The following is a 19049-nucleotide window of genomic DNA, read 5'->3' as shown; positions in this document are numbered from 1 at the left end:
GATATAGCTATATGGTTTGTAGAGCAGCCTAATTTGCACTGGCATAAAGGCTGCTGCCTTAGGAGGTTTGTGCTTGTTTGATCCCTTTAAACAGCAAAATTAGATACTGTCTAGGTCTGACAGGCAAAAAAGATAAGCCTGTTTATCTACACAATAGGGATAAATAAAGCTCTCCATTCTGCAGAAAAAGGTTTAAATTTGGCAGAAAATTCCAGCTCCTCTCTCTTTAGCTGTTACCACCATCCCTCAGAAGAGAAGGAAGCCAGAGACAAATCTGAGGGAACGAGACAGGAAAATAGTCTCAGGCACACAAGCACCTCTCTTCTGCTGATGGATTACTGTTCACAAGAGTTTGTGTTATAGATGTGAATTCAAAACTTGAATTAGAGTGCCTAAAGACAGAGTCACAATCCAACTAAGGAAAAAATAATGTAAGGAAAGGTTATGGATTTAAAGTGTCCAAGCTTTGGTTAGAAACAATCATCCTTAATAGGTATTTACTTTTGAGACCGTGATGCCAAAATACACCGGCTGCTATTGTGGCATATTAAAACAACCGAAGTGGCGAGCAATGCGTCTGCTTTATTCCAACAAGGCTGCGCTTTCTCCTCCCCCTGCCCGAAGGAGTGCCATCAGTCACCCTCTTTCAAGCACTGTTCCACGGGGTCAGTGAAGGTGTGCAGGGGGCAGGCTGGGCAAAGGGGAAAACCCGCCACGACCCCGCTCCAGGCCTGTCCAGCAGGAACTCAACCACACAGCCCTGGGGAAGCTGGCAGAAGCGCTGGAGGGAAGGTCCAGATCTTCTAACCTTCTTCAAACTAAGGATCTGCAACAGCACATCTTAACGCTGTCAAACCGAACAGTCAGTCATGGGGCTAGAAAATCGTTGGCATTTTACTGTACCTCTCTGGTGGTTGAAGAAGGAAGGACGTACCCATCAATGGACAGACCATGGCACTGAAACAACATCATTTTGATAATGAACAGAAATTACAGTTCTTGCAAGTAAGCCAATATGCAATAACCCTCAGTTAAACTCCACAAAAATCCACAAAAAACCCCAAACAACAACAAAACCTGTTAAAAATATTATTTCACCTTTGCTGAAGAAATTATTATATAAACTGGCAAACGTTAGAAATAGCCTGACATGACACGTAGAGAGCGTGCTGTGCTCCAGTCCAGTTACAGAAGGGGAAGAAAGTACTTAGAGAGCCACTACAGCAAGAGGCACACAAAGGCGGAAAACAAATCAACGAGAACATTCTGTGGGAAAGGATGTAGAAATAAAAGACACTGCAAAAGCATGACAACAGACCACGAAAGCGAGAAACTTCATTTTTCAGTTTTTGCTAAAACAATACTTAGTACTAAGTGTTTCAGATCCAGGGCACCACAACTCAGGATTGTCAACATGTTGTGGTGCTTGGACACAGGCCACCAACACCAGCGAAGAGGTGGTGTCAGAAATACCAAGTGGTACACCAGAAAAGAGTGACAAAATCTAACTGGTGAGAAAGCAGGCAAAGGAATGACACATCTGGCTACCTGAGGTACAAAAACGCACTGCGAAGAAGAGAGCTTTAATGAGTAGTCCAAAGGGAGTTTAAGAATGAAATATTGAAGACAACTTAAGTAAGTGCAATTGATTTTAATACTCAGAAAACCGTTCCAACACTCCCAGCTATTACGCGAGGTCAGGACAGAAGTGATGCTCACTCTACTGAAAGATCCCATTAGTAAATAGCCACAAGGTCATGTATGACTCATCTTGGCTGACATCAACGCTAGCAGCTTCAGCATAAGTGATTTTTGAAGGACAACCAAAATCAACCTGAGCTGGTGATGCACATTTTTCCCAACTGTGTGGGCATGACCAGCTCAGTCCTGCAAGGTGCAGGATTCTGGCTTTCATCAGGAAATGGTGCATAATCACTTTGAACTTAGTAAAAACTCCTAATTCCCCTCTCTTCCTTCCTGGAGAGCTGCTTCAACACATTTCCATACCCCTGATCTCCAAGGTGCTGGCAAGGACTTACTTTTCACTTAAAAACAAACAGAAAAATGCTGAGAATGCCACAGAGCTCAGAAGAGCCAGCAAGAGATCTCAAGATCTTTTGGAAGAGTCAGTGCAGTTTCCTACTTCATTCCTCACAGCCTTTCTGAACTAGTGCACACAAACAGCACAACACTGTGGTGTCCTTCAGCAGCACTGATCACAACTTGCATTATGCCATGGGCAATGCAAAAGAGAGAGTGGCGGAACAGAACCGTTCAGCTGAAATTCAGTGCCAGTGGTTTCAGAGAAAAATACAAACAAACACGTGAACTTGTGCTAATGGAGCCCTTCTATGTTCAATCCTATGTTCACATCCTGCTAATGACACTGGTTTCCACTGGTCTTCCAGCTGAAGACCAACATCAATTCTCCGCAACGTACCGCCTCTGGACCACCACCTCCCAAGTTACGGTACAGCTTGCTTGCTTCCTGCCCTCCACATCCATCAACTTACCTTCTGAAGGATTTTCCATACTTTCTCGTAAAAGCCAACAGGAACTCTGTTAATAGCACCATCAAGCCTCCGTCTGCGCAGCCACTGCCCTTTTCGGTCACCCCAGCTCGTGTCTCCACTGGAGCCAGTAGGAGAAGTACTAGTGGGAGATGATGGAGTACTGCCTTTCTGCAAGAAACATTAAAGCCTTGGTTAGCTGCTTTCTACCACCCCAAATGCTACTCCTGGTGACTGCATCATTCTGTTAACAATGCTACCTCAGAACCAGCGAAAAAATAGAGGCCAGGATGTCATACGAGATGACAGAGCAGGACTGATCCCTTTCTCTCCCCTTCACAACAAGCTTCACTTCTCCAGTACTTCAATCATTTCTCGACAAAACAGGGAAGCAGTTCAACAAGGCATAACACTGTAAACTTCACTGCTTGGTTCAACACAAGGCATGACTATTTTAACAAGTATGAGCTGGCTGCCAGGGCAGTGTCACTGGTGTGCCAGATGGCGGGATTTGCAGGTAGGTCTGACTCAGACTTCAGTCTAAGTGTCATAAGAGAACCAAAAGGTCCATGAGTCCAGCAAGAAAGGTCCTCCATGCAAAAAGCTCCATTAAAGTAAGTAGATTAAAAAATGACTTCATGTGGTCATGTAGTCATCATGCCTGCCTCTCTGTAAGTATCAGTCGTGTTTCCTTTATTGTCACTATTGCTCTATGATTTTACTCTACGAGACTTGGAGACTAAATTAGGCAGCAAATCATCTTCAAAGTTGTGGCACTACCACCAAATTCTTGTTCCCGTTTCCACACATGTAGTCTTCCTACTCTTTGCACTCCCAGAGACTGTGCTTGTTTCCTTGTTCCTTTTTGCACACCTACTACTTTCAGCCCGGAAAGGACTCCACTGACAGCCCCATCTCAAATCCCATCATCTCTGAGTAAGGAACTGCCTGAGCCAAGTACTGGGGAAGGTGGGAAATAAGAACAAAAACTGTGTATTTGCAAAGGATAGGCTCACTGACTCTTCACAGCCAAGCTGTGCAAAAAGACCAGTAAAAGCAAACAAAGTCCATGTTCACTCCTGTTGGTGTCAGTGAGGCACAGGTCGTGTTCCCTTGATGGCTCGATGCATGCTATTCCCTTCCGCTGCACACCGACACAGACAGAACGTCCCCCACCTCAGCCTGAGCAGAGCTGGGGATGCAGGAGGTCAGCAGGAGGGTGGGTGCCAAAGTAGAGAAATCCATCTGCTTACAATAAATCATCTGGCTACTCAGGTGGTTCAGAGAAGCAAAGATCTCACTGAACAATTCTGTGCACTTGAATCAAACACACGCTTGAAGCCTGACTTTCTGCACTGGTACGTGGGAAGAGAGAGGCAACAGCAAGCTGGCAGTTGTCAGGCCAGGCCACAGGGCTACTGGTGCTCTGCAGTTGTGTATTTAGGACACTTGGGCGGTGTGACATCGACAGAAAGTCTGCAGACGCAGAGAACCATGAATCACAACCACCAGTTCAAAGTGCAAGCGTAGCTGCAAGCCTTCTGTTTCTTTGTGACAGATTTGGAGCCTCAGATTTACTTTAAATTGTTGGGGTTTCTGTTGGTAAAATATTTAAACAGTTATCCTCCTTCTTAACAGTGAGAGCTTAAGAAGAGTTACAGGTCTCTGCCCTGAAAGGAGATGATGGCCTGAGGAGATACCCATGCCCATAAAACCCATGCTTCAGCAACCCGAAGCTATTCTGGGTTCATTACTATCCAGAGAGTGCCTGCATTTATCAACACTACCTTACTTTTAAATCCTGATGACACCTATAACATAATCCACCATCAAGAAGCTAAATCTGCTATAGTGCTTTATCTGCTACAACTTCTTAAGCTTCAGAAGAACTAAGTGGATCTAAATGCGAGACTCAAGTTCTATTAAAAGATTACTAATGAGAAGTGGTTCCCAATGAAGATGAACAAGACAGAGAGGCAGGTTTTGAAAACAAGATTTATGCAGGAGAAGCCACAGAAGGTGACTAGAGCTAAGACCCTTGCACACACAACACAGGGTGAAGAGCAGGTGCAGAGCTGCAGACAGTGTTTTACCGTGGAAGTGAACATGCTGCTGGACATGGAGTGGCCCTCATGAAAGAACTACAAAACAAAAACAGACACCAATACATCAGACAGACAGATACGACAGAACAGGATGCAAACAAGGTTAAGTAACCCATCCGTGCACAGACAAGAAACATAGAGTAAGCTCAGGTACTCAGGGGAGAAGTGTGACAGCCTCTGGCCTCTTGCAGTGCTGCACTTCAGCTGAGGTCAGGGCAGCTGCTGCCGATTCCCAGGGTCACCACGAGGCAGAACCCTGCCACGCCAGGAGCCTCGCTTGGCGGTGGTGCAGCCACAACCAGCCCACGCCATCCACTGAGCTCCGCGCACGGCCAACACAAACCTCCACAGTTTAAGACACAGGCAAAAGTTTCCCTGTGACTCAGGACTGGGAAAAAAACCCCAAGCTCCCCACTTCCATTCCCCATTCGTTGCAATGTCAGCAGCTTCTCTTTGCACGAGAAGGTCATTTTGTTGCAGAAAGCCTGCGAGCTGCCAACCCGGTGGGCAGCGCTAAACAGAAACAGCTGCAAGGCAACATTTTTACTGCAACGTGGATGCAGCACCACAGGCTTGCAGCGCTTTTCTGTAAGTGTCCACCCCAAGCCATGCCTCCGAATTAAGTGTTAACGGTTCAGACCCAGGCAAAGGCTTGGTGTTCAGGCTCAGGAAACAACAACAGCCACAAACAAGAGAGCTGCAGTCTCTCAACACCTGAGGTCTGGTGCAAAGAGACCTTAATACAAGTACTTGAAATGCTCCTTGTAACACAAAGTTGATTTCCCCCCCCACCTGCCAAAATGACATTAAATTAGCATCTAGTGAATTATTCAGAGAATGCGGTGAGACATTGCAGGAAGCAGCATGACTGGAAAGGTGGGGGGAACAAAAATATCAACAGCCAACTCCTCCTCTGTGCCAGATACCAGGTTTCCATCTAATGCAAAAGCAACGCAGGAAACGTCTTTCCAACGTCAACAAACCTCCAAGTGTTTCAGCTCAGGCCCACCTCTGTATTTAAAACAAAATACTGCTGCCACCTAGTGCCTCGTCCCTCTTCCATCCTGGAAAGGCCCTGAAGTCATACAGGCACCGTATGACTGTGAGCCCCGCTCAGACTGAACCCCTACAAAAGCGGCTAGCAGCACCTTCACAGCCACGGCTGACCACGAGCCTCGGCCACGACCACGCTCAGGCAGCGGCATGGCTCAAACATGGCAACCAGGTCTTGTGAGACAGACACCACACGTTTCACAGGCGCCTTCGCTTCCCAGCCTTAACGTGTCCCGTGAAGGATCATTAACTGATCTTTACTGTCACCATCAAATGCTCCATGTGAAGACCAGGCAGAAATGCCACTTCTTTCTAAAGGCTTATTGAGCAAATCTGTTTCATACAATCAAAGAAAAATATCACGTACTTCCTCAGAAACTTACAGAAATGGCCTCAGATTAAATTAATCAGGCTTGATAAGCTCTGAGAAGAAAGCATCTTCTTATAAATGTGTTTCTAATATAGAATCACAGCATGGGTTGTGTTGGAAGGGACCTTTACAGATCATCTAGTCCAACCTCCCCTGCCATGGGCAGGGACATCTTTCACTCGATAATGTTGCTCAAAGTCCAGTCCAGCCTGACCTTGAACACTTTCAATGATGGGACATCCACATCATCTCTGGGCAACCTGTTCTAGTGCCTCGCCACCCTCAGCATAAAAAATTCCTTCTTTACATCCAATCCAAACCTACCCTCTTTCATTTTAAATCCATTGCCGCTTGTCCTGCCATAACAGGCCTTGGCAAAAAGTCTCTCCCCATCTTTCTTAAAAGCCCTCTTTGTTATAAGCCCCCTTTGTAAACTGAAAGACCACAAGAAAGTCACCCTGGAGCCTTCTCTGCTCCAGGCTGAACAATATGAAGCTATTAATTCTTATAAATGCATTCTACTTGATCACTACCTTCCTATTTATCTAGAGCAAAAGAAAATTACCAATAGAAACATAAAAAGAGAGAAATAAAAAACACTCATAGCAAAAACATCAATTACATTAATTCAGAATACTTTGGAGGTATTTTCTATGCTATTTCTCAATATTCTCAGTTGCTGTGTACTTTAAAGTACTGAACTTAAATATATTCTAGCAGTCATCATCCTCCATTCTGAAGAAACAAAACAGGAAGAAAACAAACCAAGATTTCTTTTCCAAGTGTATCTTTTCCAAAAGGCGTGTGGAGCACATTAGCAACTTGTGCAGAGTATAAAAATGAACATTGTTTGGACAAAAGCTGCACTTTGTACATCTGAACTTTCCTTAGCTAAAGATGATTAAAGAACTGTTTTAAAGTTGATGCCACGAATGCATTAGAGTTTGTTCAAGTTCTATATTCAGCATGTGAAATAAGAACAAAAAAGGAAGCACATTTTTAGAGGAAACATCCCCTTACTGCCTTCCATTTAGTGATCAGCTTTAAATCAAAGGATCTTTGGAAACTTCTGCCATTTACCAAGAATAAAACCTAACATAACACAGTTCCCAAACAGCTGCGTTTTCTGATGAGCATTGACAGAAAACCCCTCACCTGCTTCATCTCACTCTTCAATTTAGTTATACCACTTCTTTCTGTTTTGGTTGCTCCAGAGTGCCCCATTTCATGAATAGAAATTGCAGGGCTAGATGAAGAGGAATCTACAGGTCGCACTAAAAGAAGCAAATGGACATTTTTAAAATTCTAGGGGTAGAAAAACAGACGAAATTGTATCTAGAAATTAAAGATAAACACATATCCTTTCAGAAGCATACAACACTCTTCATAACAACGTCCTTTCAAATCACATCAATAGTTCAAACCTGATTGCATCAAGTCGGGGCCTAGATCCATATCTGGATATCAGGCCTTATTTTCCAAGACACTGAGCAAACACAGACGTCAGATTTGCAATGAGTCTGTGAGGGCCTAAGAATGAAGCCAGGAGACAGTTGACAGGCAGTTGGGAATCTGGTCATCACAGACATGTTCCTTGAATATGAGCTTTTTATTATGGTTTTCATTCTGGTCACCAAGTTGCTTCATTTTAAAGGTTTGCCTTCATATCACTGAAAACTTGATACAATCTTATTTCAGTGCAAGACAGGTGCCATTATATTTGTTTTCTTCATTCCATGGCAGACATACACAAGTACCGGCCACCCATTACCTATACCTCTATTTTATGCACTGAGAGAGTAGATTCCTACTTATAAGACAATCTAACTTTATAATTCTCACTTAACATATACAAGTATCCCAGTGGACAACTTACAGCTTCTTTCCACTCCAAACTCTTTTCCACTGAGAATATGGTGTAGGAGATTTTTCATATCAAAGGGGCTTAAATTCATCAAGCTCTCTGAAGCTTCTTCACCTAGTTTAAAAAAAAAAAAAAAGAAAAGAAAAAGACAAACCTCACTATAGGTGGCTTTATAGCTTGTTTTCCTAAGTAAGCTGCTGACTGAATGAAGTTCAGTCATGTTTATCTTTGTGGCTAATGCTTCCTTTAAAAAATTAATACATAGAGTCACATTTCAAAGAAAATACATTTCAGGACTAAACAACAAACACTGCACGGAAGTAACACTATTTGCATTAGTGACTATTATGCTGCAGCTTGTGTGAAATCTCACTTAAGCTGATGATGAGAAAGTATGCTCCTTTGCAGAGCAAGATCACTTGGAAAGGCATGACAGCCATCTCCCAACAGCAGATGACATGTAGATTTAAATTACAGAGCCAGAATTATCCCATAAAGGAATGCATGCATGTGGAAGGCTTGTGTTTTATTTGATTAAAGGATCATGCTTGTTAAGTGAGAGACAGAAAAAGCCCATACACACACGTGAGCACCCGTGTGTGCACAGACAAATCTCCCATAGGAGAACATGGAAAAGTAATGAAGCTGGGGGCAGTGTACAAAGCAGCTGGCATTTAAGGGTACAGAAAAACTGAGGGGACCCCAGGAAAGAGAAGCTTTGCACTGTGAACAAAAGCAGCTTCTACTATTCAGCTACAGGTTTCATACAGAAACAGAATTATCCCAGAGAATTACCTGGCCCCTTTTGTCAACTTCTCCTAAGGGAGAAACCTGCTATCCCTGAGTGGCAGCCACTCCAATTAGAGAGCAGCAGCATCCAAAGTGGGCTCCAACTAACCAGCTACCAGGGTCCCCTACTTCACGAGGGAGAAAACCAGGGAGACCAGAAAATATGCTTCCACAAAGTTACCCCTTTTAAGGTGTGCATTAGAAATGGTAACAAGAGCTGAGCCACAAAAATATGGCCCAGATCATGCTCCTAAGTGTCAGCATTTGACTACAGAGTTATCACATTAACTTGATTATTCTTCATGACTGCTCCTTCTTAGACTTCTGACTCCTTTCAATGGGGAAGATTCTTCAGTGATTTTTCAGATCTCTCTTCAGTCATGATTTCTCTCTAGTTTCACTTTTCACTTCCAAAATGAGTTTTAAAATACTTTTGCCTTGCACCACTTGTTTGTTACTCAATTCTTGGGTTCTCGTAGGGCATATGCAACATCTTGGGGGCCTGTAAGAATTTTTTTTTTGCTGACCTCCTCGCAAAATAACATATCACTTGCTGAAATCTAAACAGCAAATATTTTTCAACTAAGCACTAAGGGGAGCACTTTCAATTAAGGGGAGAAGGCTAACACATAAAAGGAAGAAGATCAGAAATTACTTTGAACTACTAGAACTATGAATTAGGGCTCGAATATTCAGAAGATACCTAGGGTCCTAGTTCTCATTGACATTAGTGGCACTGAGTCCCTAAATACACACCCACGTGCAATTTGATGACCTGGACCTCAAACACTTACTGAAAGTCAAGGGACTTAAGTATTTAATCTCCACTTCAGTTCAAATAACTGGGGGATGGAGGGGGCAGGAATCTTTCATTAAGTCAAAAAGAGAAGTTATTTTCAAAGTCTGTAACTGCATATGCTGAATGAACAAGTTACTAAAAGGATTTAACACATACAAATGAAAGATCAGCCACTCGGTGAAGCAGAAATAATGCCATAAGTACCCTTATGATAAAATTGCTCTTACCTGAGCACTTCAGACTCCGGGCCAGCTCAGTGGCCATCACTTGAATTATCAGACCAATGCGGAGCCTGAGCATCTCCACAAAAAGACTAGGCTGTGACCGGACGTACATTGCCAAGTACATAATTATTTCCTGTAAGGACAAATCCATGAGGGCACCCATTCAGAGTGGGTCACACTGGCTCCTCCACTCACAGAGCAAACACTGGCGCCGCAATGGGCACAGCTGGAAGAACCCTTTTTACACATGCTGTATACCTGCGTCAGAACTGCGATACTGATGTCTTGGCCGCTGGCTTCATAAATAAGATCTGTGAGCTCCTCAGGTGGCAGTGGGCTGCAAGAAGGCAAACTACAGTCAGTAGTGACTCTGGCACCTGCTTTTAACCTCTTGAACATGCACCGGAAGCAAGTCACCCAGAAAACATCTTTGCACTGCAAAGGTGCCTACGATTCTGCCTAGGTGGCTCCAATTCCTTCTGAAGGTGAGGAGTAAGTTTTAAAACAAGAAGATAGCAGCGGAACGGTACCAGCAGGAAGCTGAAGGGCAGGCTCCAACTTACGTGGTAATGATTTTCTCACGGGGTTCTGGTGGCAGGCCCACAGTAAGCTGCTTGTGGTGCGAGAGAAGGTCTGTGCATGCCTATCATAACATAACAGAAAGCAAGAGACCCTTCTCTGAATCACATGGAAGTGATACTGCTTTTAATTCCTGAAAATGAAACAATTCTTTAGCAATTTTTTTAAGTGCATTTCTATTAATTACCAGATGCAGATTCAGCAGAATGCTGTTAACTAGTTGCCAAAGATCCCCTGAGGTCAAAAGGGCTATGAGAGTCTGCCCACGCTGGAAGCCTGCTTCCCACTCTGAAATCAGCAGCATAGGGAGTAGGGACTCCAGTGAGGCTGGCAGATCAATAAAGGACTTTATCTTTTATCATAAAATAAACGTTTGTTCTTTATTTAAGAAAAAAACCATTTTGAATCAAAGAAAAACTTGGTGTACTAATATATGTCTTAAAAATATATCTTGAATAAATATATCTCTTAAAAAAAAGACAAACACAGAACATATTACATCACATACCTGAATTAGCCACCCTGATACATTCTGAAATTGGTTCTTCCTCTAGTGGTTTACTCTTTTATACTGACCTCCTTCAAAAGTGGGCGTTCAGTTTACCTCTTTTAGTATCCTGAATCAAAGACCTCACAGAGCAATGTTCCTCTGATTTTTAAGAGTCTATTTTCCCTTCCTTCATGTGGAACAAACCACATCATCTCTACTCTCTTCCTCCCCAATTCTTTGTCAGTACCTTTGCAATTTAACATACGCAGCTTTCTGTGAGCGTGTCTGTACTGCCTGTCCATCATATCTTGTGGATGGAAAAGGTTGGGTTTAATGAAATACCATGCAGAGCAAGTATCACAATTGCTCCCTGCAGATATGACTATCACCAAAATAGGGCATCCTAGCTTGACAGTCCAAGGTTTGAAAACGGCTAGGAATTAGAGAAAGAGCTCTACAGAAATATGCAGGTATAAGTAGGAAATTAAATGCTTTAGAGTATTTGAGAGGAAACATTTTTGTAATGTTCGAAATCAAATCTGTACCCTTACAGTGGATCCTTCTTGTTACCATTAAATAGTCGCAGATATTTTAATACCTTGGTACATCCACATACAGACTGTCTGTCCAATGGGACAGGTATCATCGGGTCATGTTTTAGCATCATCTCTAGCACTGTGACATCCTGGTGCTCCAAAAGCATTCATGCTATCAGAACAGCAATACACAATTAGCAATGACAACTACAGCTTTGAAAGAACATAATTAAGCTTCTCTGATTAACAGAGATGAAATGAAGCCTTCACAGTCATTTACAGTGTGACATTCTCAGTCCATGCCAACATTAGCACAGTTCACAGTAGAGAAGAAAGGTAAAGAAGTCATAATAAGATTTTTAGATGAGAAAAGCAACCAATGTTTACGTGTGAAGTAAGACTGGAAGGTGGCAAGCACAAGCCCCATTGGCAAACTGGTAGTTTTATCTCTTGTTTCCGGGTAAGAAACTGAACAAGCATTATTTATATTTCATACCTCAGCCAGGACTTCCACTCTCTTTTTGAGAATACCGGAAATATAACGGATCAAGCCCCACTCTTGATTGAGGCCTGCCTTTCTGTAGAGCTCGTTGAGTAGGCAATGAACGGTGACGCCGTACTGTCCATCCAGCTCTGTGTCCCAGTCAGCGCCTCTGCCAGAAAAGAGACAGAAAGTAATTTTCATCAGATAAAACACTATACTGCTTAACCTTATCACACAACGAGCAGCCTGATTTGCATCAAACTGTGCATTTTGGTGACAGACTTAAAAAGTACAAAGGACACATAGTCCTTCACCAGAGATCGGTTATATGTAGACAAAACCTCCCGATAGCAGGAACTTTCACATTACCTTGAGCACTTAGCCATGAGCCTATGACTTCAAAGCAACCACCCAAGGATTTCCCACTAGGCTTTAAATTGAGCATGTATGCAGTCTGCTGGAGGAACACTCCACGTGGTGCTTTTTCAGAGCAGAATTCAGCAACGTCTTCCGTACTGCTAAAGTCTGCACCCATTTTTCGTATGCCTCAGCAGGGGCTCTACAAGTTTTTGCCCTGCCTTTTTCTTAGCTATCAACTAAGCTTCCACACTGCTTATGCCATTACTGAAAAAGCAAGGGAGATTTCTGTTCCTTTCCTGGTTTTGAAACTCATTGCATTACAGCTTTTTGTTGACAATGTTTTGAAGCATCACAGAATGACCTTTCAACACCTGTTTGTGGGACAGAGTCCACCAAAAGTCCACCTGCCTGTCCAACATTGTGAAATAAGTCCAGAAGAGGAAATTAATGGTGTTAAATGTAGTTAAACAGCAAAATGGTATTTTTTCAGGTTTTCCTTTGCTCTTTAAGAGAGGCTGCTAAACACTTTGCTTGGGAAAACAAGATCAAAGAAGAGGTCCTCACTGGAGAAAGACTAAAATAAACAAAAATACAATCTTTGTAGCAGTAAGGAAGACCATCTGTGATTAACACATGCTTGTCTTCGCACCCAAAGCAAACTTTCTGCCAGGTTCCAGCAGTGTTCTCCTGCATAGGAAAAAAGCCCAATAAATGCACTCCTGAAGATGATTTCATTGGTTTGTATTTGCATTTTGTTCCCATCAAACCTATTTAATGAGCACCTGTTTACTAACGCCAACAGCTCAGGTTAGACCATTTCCAAGAATGTGTTGAAGAGCACTGAGTTTTAGCCAGGGATGCACATAAGCATGCATAGGAATGACAGGAAAAAATAGTGACAGCTTATTAAAACTGCATTTTGTGTTTAGTTACAAAATGACAAGACGAAGTTTCCCTCCACTTCCCTTCTTGTGTATAAAAATCACACCAAATCTTTGTGAAAAATCACACCAAATCTTGGTGAACTTAACAGAGTGCCACAAATATAGCAAGATGTGTTGTCATTCATGGAAGGATCTGTACATTTCACCTGTGAGCCTTCAAGCCTGTATGCATTCACAATTGTGTGCCAATCAACTCTGATATTTGCACAAGCAATTTATTTACATAATCAAGCAAATTGAAAATATCCCCGTTAAAGCACAAAATATTTTAACCTCTCCCCTCAAAACACAACCCTAAACACTCGAAAGCTTTTGCACAAGGGCAACAAAGATGGTGAAAGGTCTAGAGGGGAAGGCATATGAAGAGAGGCTGAAGTCCCTTGGTTTGTTCAGCCTAGAGAAGAGGAGACTGAGGGGAGACCTCATCACAGCCTACAACTTCCTTACGAGGGGGGGCAGTGGAGCAGGCGCTGATCTCCTCCCTCTGGTGACCATGGGACGCATGGGAACAGAATGAAGCTGCGATGGGGGAGGTTTAGGTTGGATATTAGGAACAGGTTCTTCACTGAGAGGGTGGTCGGGCACTGGAACAGGCTCCCCCGGGAAGTGGTCACAGCACCGAGCTTGACTGAGTTCAAGCAGCGTCTGGGTAACGCTCTCAGTCATATGCTCTGATTTGGCTGGTCCCATGTGGAGCCAGGAGTTGGACTCGATGATCCTTATGGGTCCCTTCCAACTCAGGATATCCTTGATCCTATCCTATGATCCTATGAAGTATAATCAGATAGTTGTGACCAACTATAAACATGCTGAAGTTTATACGCAGTTAACTCACTTTAGTATATGCAAGATATATAAGATATCTGCTTGATCATGGAGCGTTGGGCATTCCTTCAGCTGCTCAACAAGCCTCCTGCAATCCAAATCACCTTCAGCATCTTTAGGTAAGTGCAAAACATTTTCACAGTCCTGATAACAAAGACAGATGAAAAATCAAAGAAATGATCCTGAAAAAAGTAGATTTAATTCAAACTGTAACTTCCCATTAAAAAATACAACAGTCAAGCAACAAAACTCTGCACTTGAAATACATACACATCACACAGTTCTTGCCAGACTACTGCAGACATGAAAGGGAGACCAGCCCCAGGAAATACAACACCCAGAATGGAACTCAGTCTCTAGTTCTGGTTCAATCAACAAGAAAGTAATTTTTTTTTGACAAAACAAAAAATATCTTGTAAAAGAAGGAAAACAAATTATTTGCACACTTTCCCTGTCATATGCTGTTACTTGTAAAGAGAAATTCAGAAGTTTTTTTAGTTGAAATCATTTAGAACTTTTTAAGTTCCATCTCTAACCTGCATGTATGTGGTGCTTTACAAATGCAGATGTTGCCATCAAAAATTTTCCAAGCTTATCAAACTAATATGATAACTAATCAGATAATGCAATCCTGTGAGTCCTTGGGTAAAGAGAAGTTTTGTTTAATAAGTATTCAGCAATTTATATGGTCCTAAAATACCATTTCCACAGACAGGGGCTGTAGAGCAGAATCCTTCAGGACACAACCTCCTGTAACCACTCTCAGCAGCTGGTCCCATATACTAGGACAAAACGAGTGCCCAGCACAACCCCATCTTCCTGCCTTGGAGTGGGATTTGGCTGGTGCCTTACAGACATCTGTCCTTTCACACACTACCCTCCTGCCCAGACATTACTCTAAGTAGCATTTCTTGGAGAACATCTCTAAAGGTTGTAAACATCCCATCCTTCCCTACTGTGTTCAGTTAGGACTAAAGATGATGAGTTAACCTTTGGCCTTTAAAATAATCACCTATTATATTATTTTCTCTTTTGCACACACTATTAAAATTTTTCCATTTGATAATGTCTATTTAACAAAAAACCCCTCACACAGACAAAAAATAAATCAATTCCAAAACAAGGGAGTAGGTATCTGGTGCCTCAGGCAGAATGGCTTGTCTGTGAAGGAAAATGAGGACTAGCACAGGGTTTGGCTGGGAAACACAGGAAAGGCCACAGTATTGAGCCCTAAAAATACAAACAGCATAAAAATTCCCACAGCTTACCTTTGTCTCAAAGAAATGGGGATTATCAACAAGATTCAGAGACTTCCGGTGTGTGTTCAGAACTTTAGTGGGAAGAGACATAGACACAGCTGGAAAACAAAGCCATCAGGAAGAAAAAAAAAAAAAAAAGTCCATTTCAGTAACATGAAAATCGAAAACACCTACATGAAGCAACTATACTAGGTAAAAACAGACACACCTCCAAGACTCAAAATACAGAGGCAACGCTTCTGAGGTGCTGTGCCTGGCGCTCAGAGACAAGCTGACATTCTGAACCTTATCTCCCTGCAGGCTTGCTCCCAGAGTTTCTGAGATCAGCATGGCAAAGGCTCAGGAGCTACATGCTCAACTGATACCTCTTGTGACAGCCCACGCCTCAGAAATCCTACAGCCCACTGACCCGACCCTGCTAAGTGTTTTAAACATTTTAACAGGAAGTACGTAGAGAAAATGGTCTAACTGGTGAGATATCATAATTAAAGTGATAATGGTAAATGCAGGCTAATGCTCTGTTAACTTCATATATTAAATTTAATAGAGGATCAGCTGATGTGGCATATGAAATATGGGAGAAAAGACTAACAAAGAAGCCTGAAAGTTACTAATATACACTGAAGTTGAGGGAAGCCTTCCTTTAACCAGGGCATTGAATACTACATTGCTACATAAAAACACTGCATATGCTGGAATCTATTTACAAATTCAGTCAAAGCATTATTTTGGTGTAAATCCTGCAATCAGTCTATTAGAAATATAGCATAATTAGCAATACTGTCCTCCCTCTCTACCACATTTGTTCTTACAAATTTAGAAAGTACATGTACATACTTACGTTTTTCTGGCATTGAAACATTTCATTTCACCACAACTTTATTAAAATAAGAAAGTACATTTTGTCTGCCTTTGTTTATACAAAGGCAAAAAAAGTATTTCATTGACTCGGGTTCTAAAATTCTGTCCAACTGACAAGCTGCACCAGTTTCCATAACATTAACTTTGATTAAATTTTACATTTCATAGCAGATTATTTATGTATACACCAAGTCATGGGATACTGTGGGAACACCACAATAACAACTTCAGACTTATTTCCTGATGACTACAACATACTTGTATCACTAGTTCTTTTTAAATTACAGAATTTTGGAAGACTTGAATTTACCTCTTTTAGCACCCAAACCAGGTTTTCTGTTATTATGACTACATAAATAATAGGGAGAATACCTGGAACTTCCAAGCCCTTTGTCTTGGCCATTATTGACAGTATTTCTTTTGTGGAATGGTTTGCACTGAACACAGGCGGTTGATTCGCAGTCTTTGAAGTTGGAGGCAGGTATGATTTCAGTGCTGTGCTCTGTAGGACATCATTTATATACTGATCCAGCTCATCCTGGCTTTCTAGTGTGACATACATAAAAGAAAAGGTTTATTAAAGACATAATCTACCAGTGCTTTCTTTTTTAAATACACCACTCTATTCTTGCTTATACAGAAGAGCACACAAAAATGCAAGAATATCATAAGCAAGAGATTTTTAAGTCGAAAAAATTGGAAATTTTTTTTTTAATCACTTTTTGACACTTCAAAACCAGTTACAGTTAGAATTTGTTTTCCCCTTTGAAAGGAAGCAAAAGGGCTTTTATCTTGCTAGTAGTCCAAAGATCAGCTCTTCCGCACAAACTCTTGTCTATGACTCCTCACAGTCTCTTCCTCCATCTAACCTCTTCCACACTCCCTGCCATCTGCTGACTCTTCAGACTCAGCTTTACGCAGCAGTTACTGGTCAACACCATACTACGTACGTGGGAAGAATATGCCCAAACTCTTTCTCCAAATTTAGTCATGCATGTACTGTCCTCAGACTGATGCATGAGAAACCTGAATGACTATCAACGTGCATTAAATAGATTCTGCATCGTAGGTTAACCCAGGCTCTGCTGATAGAACTTGAAAGAGAAAAAAATTGAAGTGGAAAATCACTACCTTTTTCACAGAAATCTGCTGGATAGCCTCCATATTCACTGTCAGGACTATTACGGCCTTCGTTAGGGTCGTCAAACAGTTTTACATCACAGTCTGGATCCAGGAAGCTCAGATACGTATGAGAAGAGGTGGTAAGAAATTCGGATAGCTTGCCTATCTTCACCCTGCAAATGTGAACACATGTTAGAGAGTATTAACATCCATTATTTTGATAATGCACACTGAGCTTTCAACAACTCCTCCAAAATCTATGAGGTGTGCTATCAAATCCACCTTTGCCAACTACGAAGCAGCAGATAACCAATACTAAGAAAAACAAATGCAAAACAATAGTTGCAGATCCAGCTGGGTACTTACTGCTCTAGCTACTAATTGAACTTAACTGTGTTACAGTAACAGCTACAGGCCTAACCCAAAGCCTAATTATGCAGGGTACTGTATGTTTATATGAAGAGAGACCCTGAACAAAGACCTAAACTCCAAGGATAACGCATGACAAACTGGAGCTGAGAAGTCCCCATAAGCAGCAGTATCTTTTCAAAGAACTGCAGTGCTGCTAAGAACCAGAAAGCACAGCTGATTTTCCGAAGAAGATACTGCCTGAGGGAGGGCAAGCAGAAAGAGAACAGGGAGGTACTGTGGCATCGTATTAAATTGCTCTTACATGTAGGTGAATGGAACGTGTAAGCTTACAAGTACTAATTGTAATTAATGTTTAAAATATGTCCAGTAACTGTGAAAGATAATTACTTCTTAAAACAAAAGCCCAGGCAGACCAAGTTTTTGTATTTCCAAAGGTTTGACATTAGTTTTTCCTTATCCATTAATGGCAGTCAGAGATGGTACACCTCTTTGGAGATACATCCTTCCCATTGCATCTGAAGTCCAGCTACCACTTGATCATCACATAGTAATTAAAGCTGAAACTTCTCTCTCTGCAGAGTTCCAGATAGTATACACTATCACAAGTTCAAACCTCAGGCTTGTATAGGACTGAACTAAAAAATCATGGAAAGACTCATTACCTTGCACCTCCAAAATAACCATCCTCTAATTTTCTTATGGTGGCAAGAACTGCTGGATGAATGTCAGTACCATCATCAACTAAAACAGAATAATGAAAGAGTGTGACGCTTACCAACATATTCTTAAATTACCATGCCTCAATAAAGTGGATTATTGAGTGTTCTCTACAAAGTACATCAGACAAATTTAAAACAGAACCCACAACTGCTATCAATACTGGCTTATTTAAAAAATCCCAAACAAACAAGCAAACAAAAAAAACCAACTCTGAGACAAGTTCTAAAGGGATTTCTCAAGAGAAAAACCAGCCCACTCAAGACAAGTTCCAAAGAGATCTCTATCAAATTTCTTTGGACAGAAATAGCGCGAAGATGATGGGGAGATGCAAGAATATAAAGGAGGAGTAAAACCAGAATGAAATATTACCATGTCACACAAACTCAGCATATACTTGAGAAAGTCGAACTGTACTTTTGATGTTAAAACTCAGATGTTGAAACAGTCATGCCACCTGTCTCCTCTCAAACCAACTCCCATCTTACTGCCCTGGATTGATTTACTCTACTTGAAACAGAGAAAATGAAGCTTACCAAGCATTGTGTGGGTGATGGGAAACGTCAGGGTTGGTCTCCCTGTCATCCTCCAACAAGAAGTGAGGTAAGCCAGTTCTGTCTTGAGCATCTCCACAATCATCTGATTGTCTAGAGCCAGATAGAAGTGATGCTGGTCAGTAAACTAGAGAACAGAGAAATATGGCATATGAGTAGTCGTCAGTGCTCTCTTTTTTTTTTTCTCTTTGTTTTCTCTCTTAACTCATTCACAAAAGCCACATGAACTGTT

The 19049-nt window shown here is 41.8% G+C and overlaps 1 protein-coding gene across 2 annotated transcripts in view; it reads right to left on the bottom strand.

Moving 5' to 3' along the window:
* PHKA2 (phosphorylase kinase regulatory subunit alpha 2) overlaps positions 1-19049 on the bottom strand; it is a 48018-nt gene that overhangs the window by 5908 nt on the left and 23061 nt on the right. Inside the window, exons 16-30 of one of the 2 annotated variants that reach the window (XM_075775850.1) lie at positions 18800-18944; positions 18209-18287; positions 17184-17347; positions 16425-16598; positions 15201-15289; positions 13943-14076; positions 11816-11972; positions 10278-10357; positions 9973-10051; positions 9718-9847; positions 7915-8016; positions 7194-7312; positions 4604-4651; positions 2514-2681; positions 904-957 (exon numbers count right to left, since the gene is read on the bottom strand). In XM_075775850.1, coding sequence (XP_075631965.1) covers positions 904-957; positions 2514-2681; positions 4604-4651; positions 7194-7312; positions 7915-8016; positions 9718-9847; positions 9973-10051; positions 10278-10357; positions 11816-11972; positions 13943-14076; positions 15201-15289; positions 16425-16598; positions 17184-17347; positions 18209-18287; positions 18800-18944 — 1722 coding nt within the window. The remainder of the gene's footprint in view (positions 1-903; positions 958-2513; positions 2682-4603; positions 4652-7193; positions 7313-7914; positions 8017-9717; positions 9848-9972; positions 10052-10277; positions 10358-11815; positions 11973-13942; positions 14077-15200; positions 15290-16424; positions 16599-17183; positions 17348-18208; positions 18288-18799; positions 18945-19049) is intronic. The other variant, XM_075775857.1, reaches the window with a different exon arrangement.

Source organism: Balearica regulorum, chromosome 1 (assembly GCF_011004875.1).
Source record: "Balearica regulorum gibbericeps isolate bBalReg1 chromosome 1, bBalReg1.pri, whole genome shotgun sequence".
Taxonomy (NCBI): domain Eukaryota; kingdom Metazoa; phylum Chordata; class Aves; order Gruiformes; family Gruidae; genus Balearica; species Balearica regulorum.
Note: the sequence above shows the minus strand (reverse complement) of the source record. Positions and strands in the feature narration are given on the sequence as shown.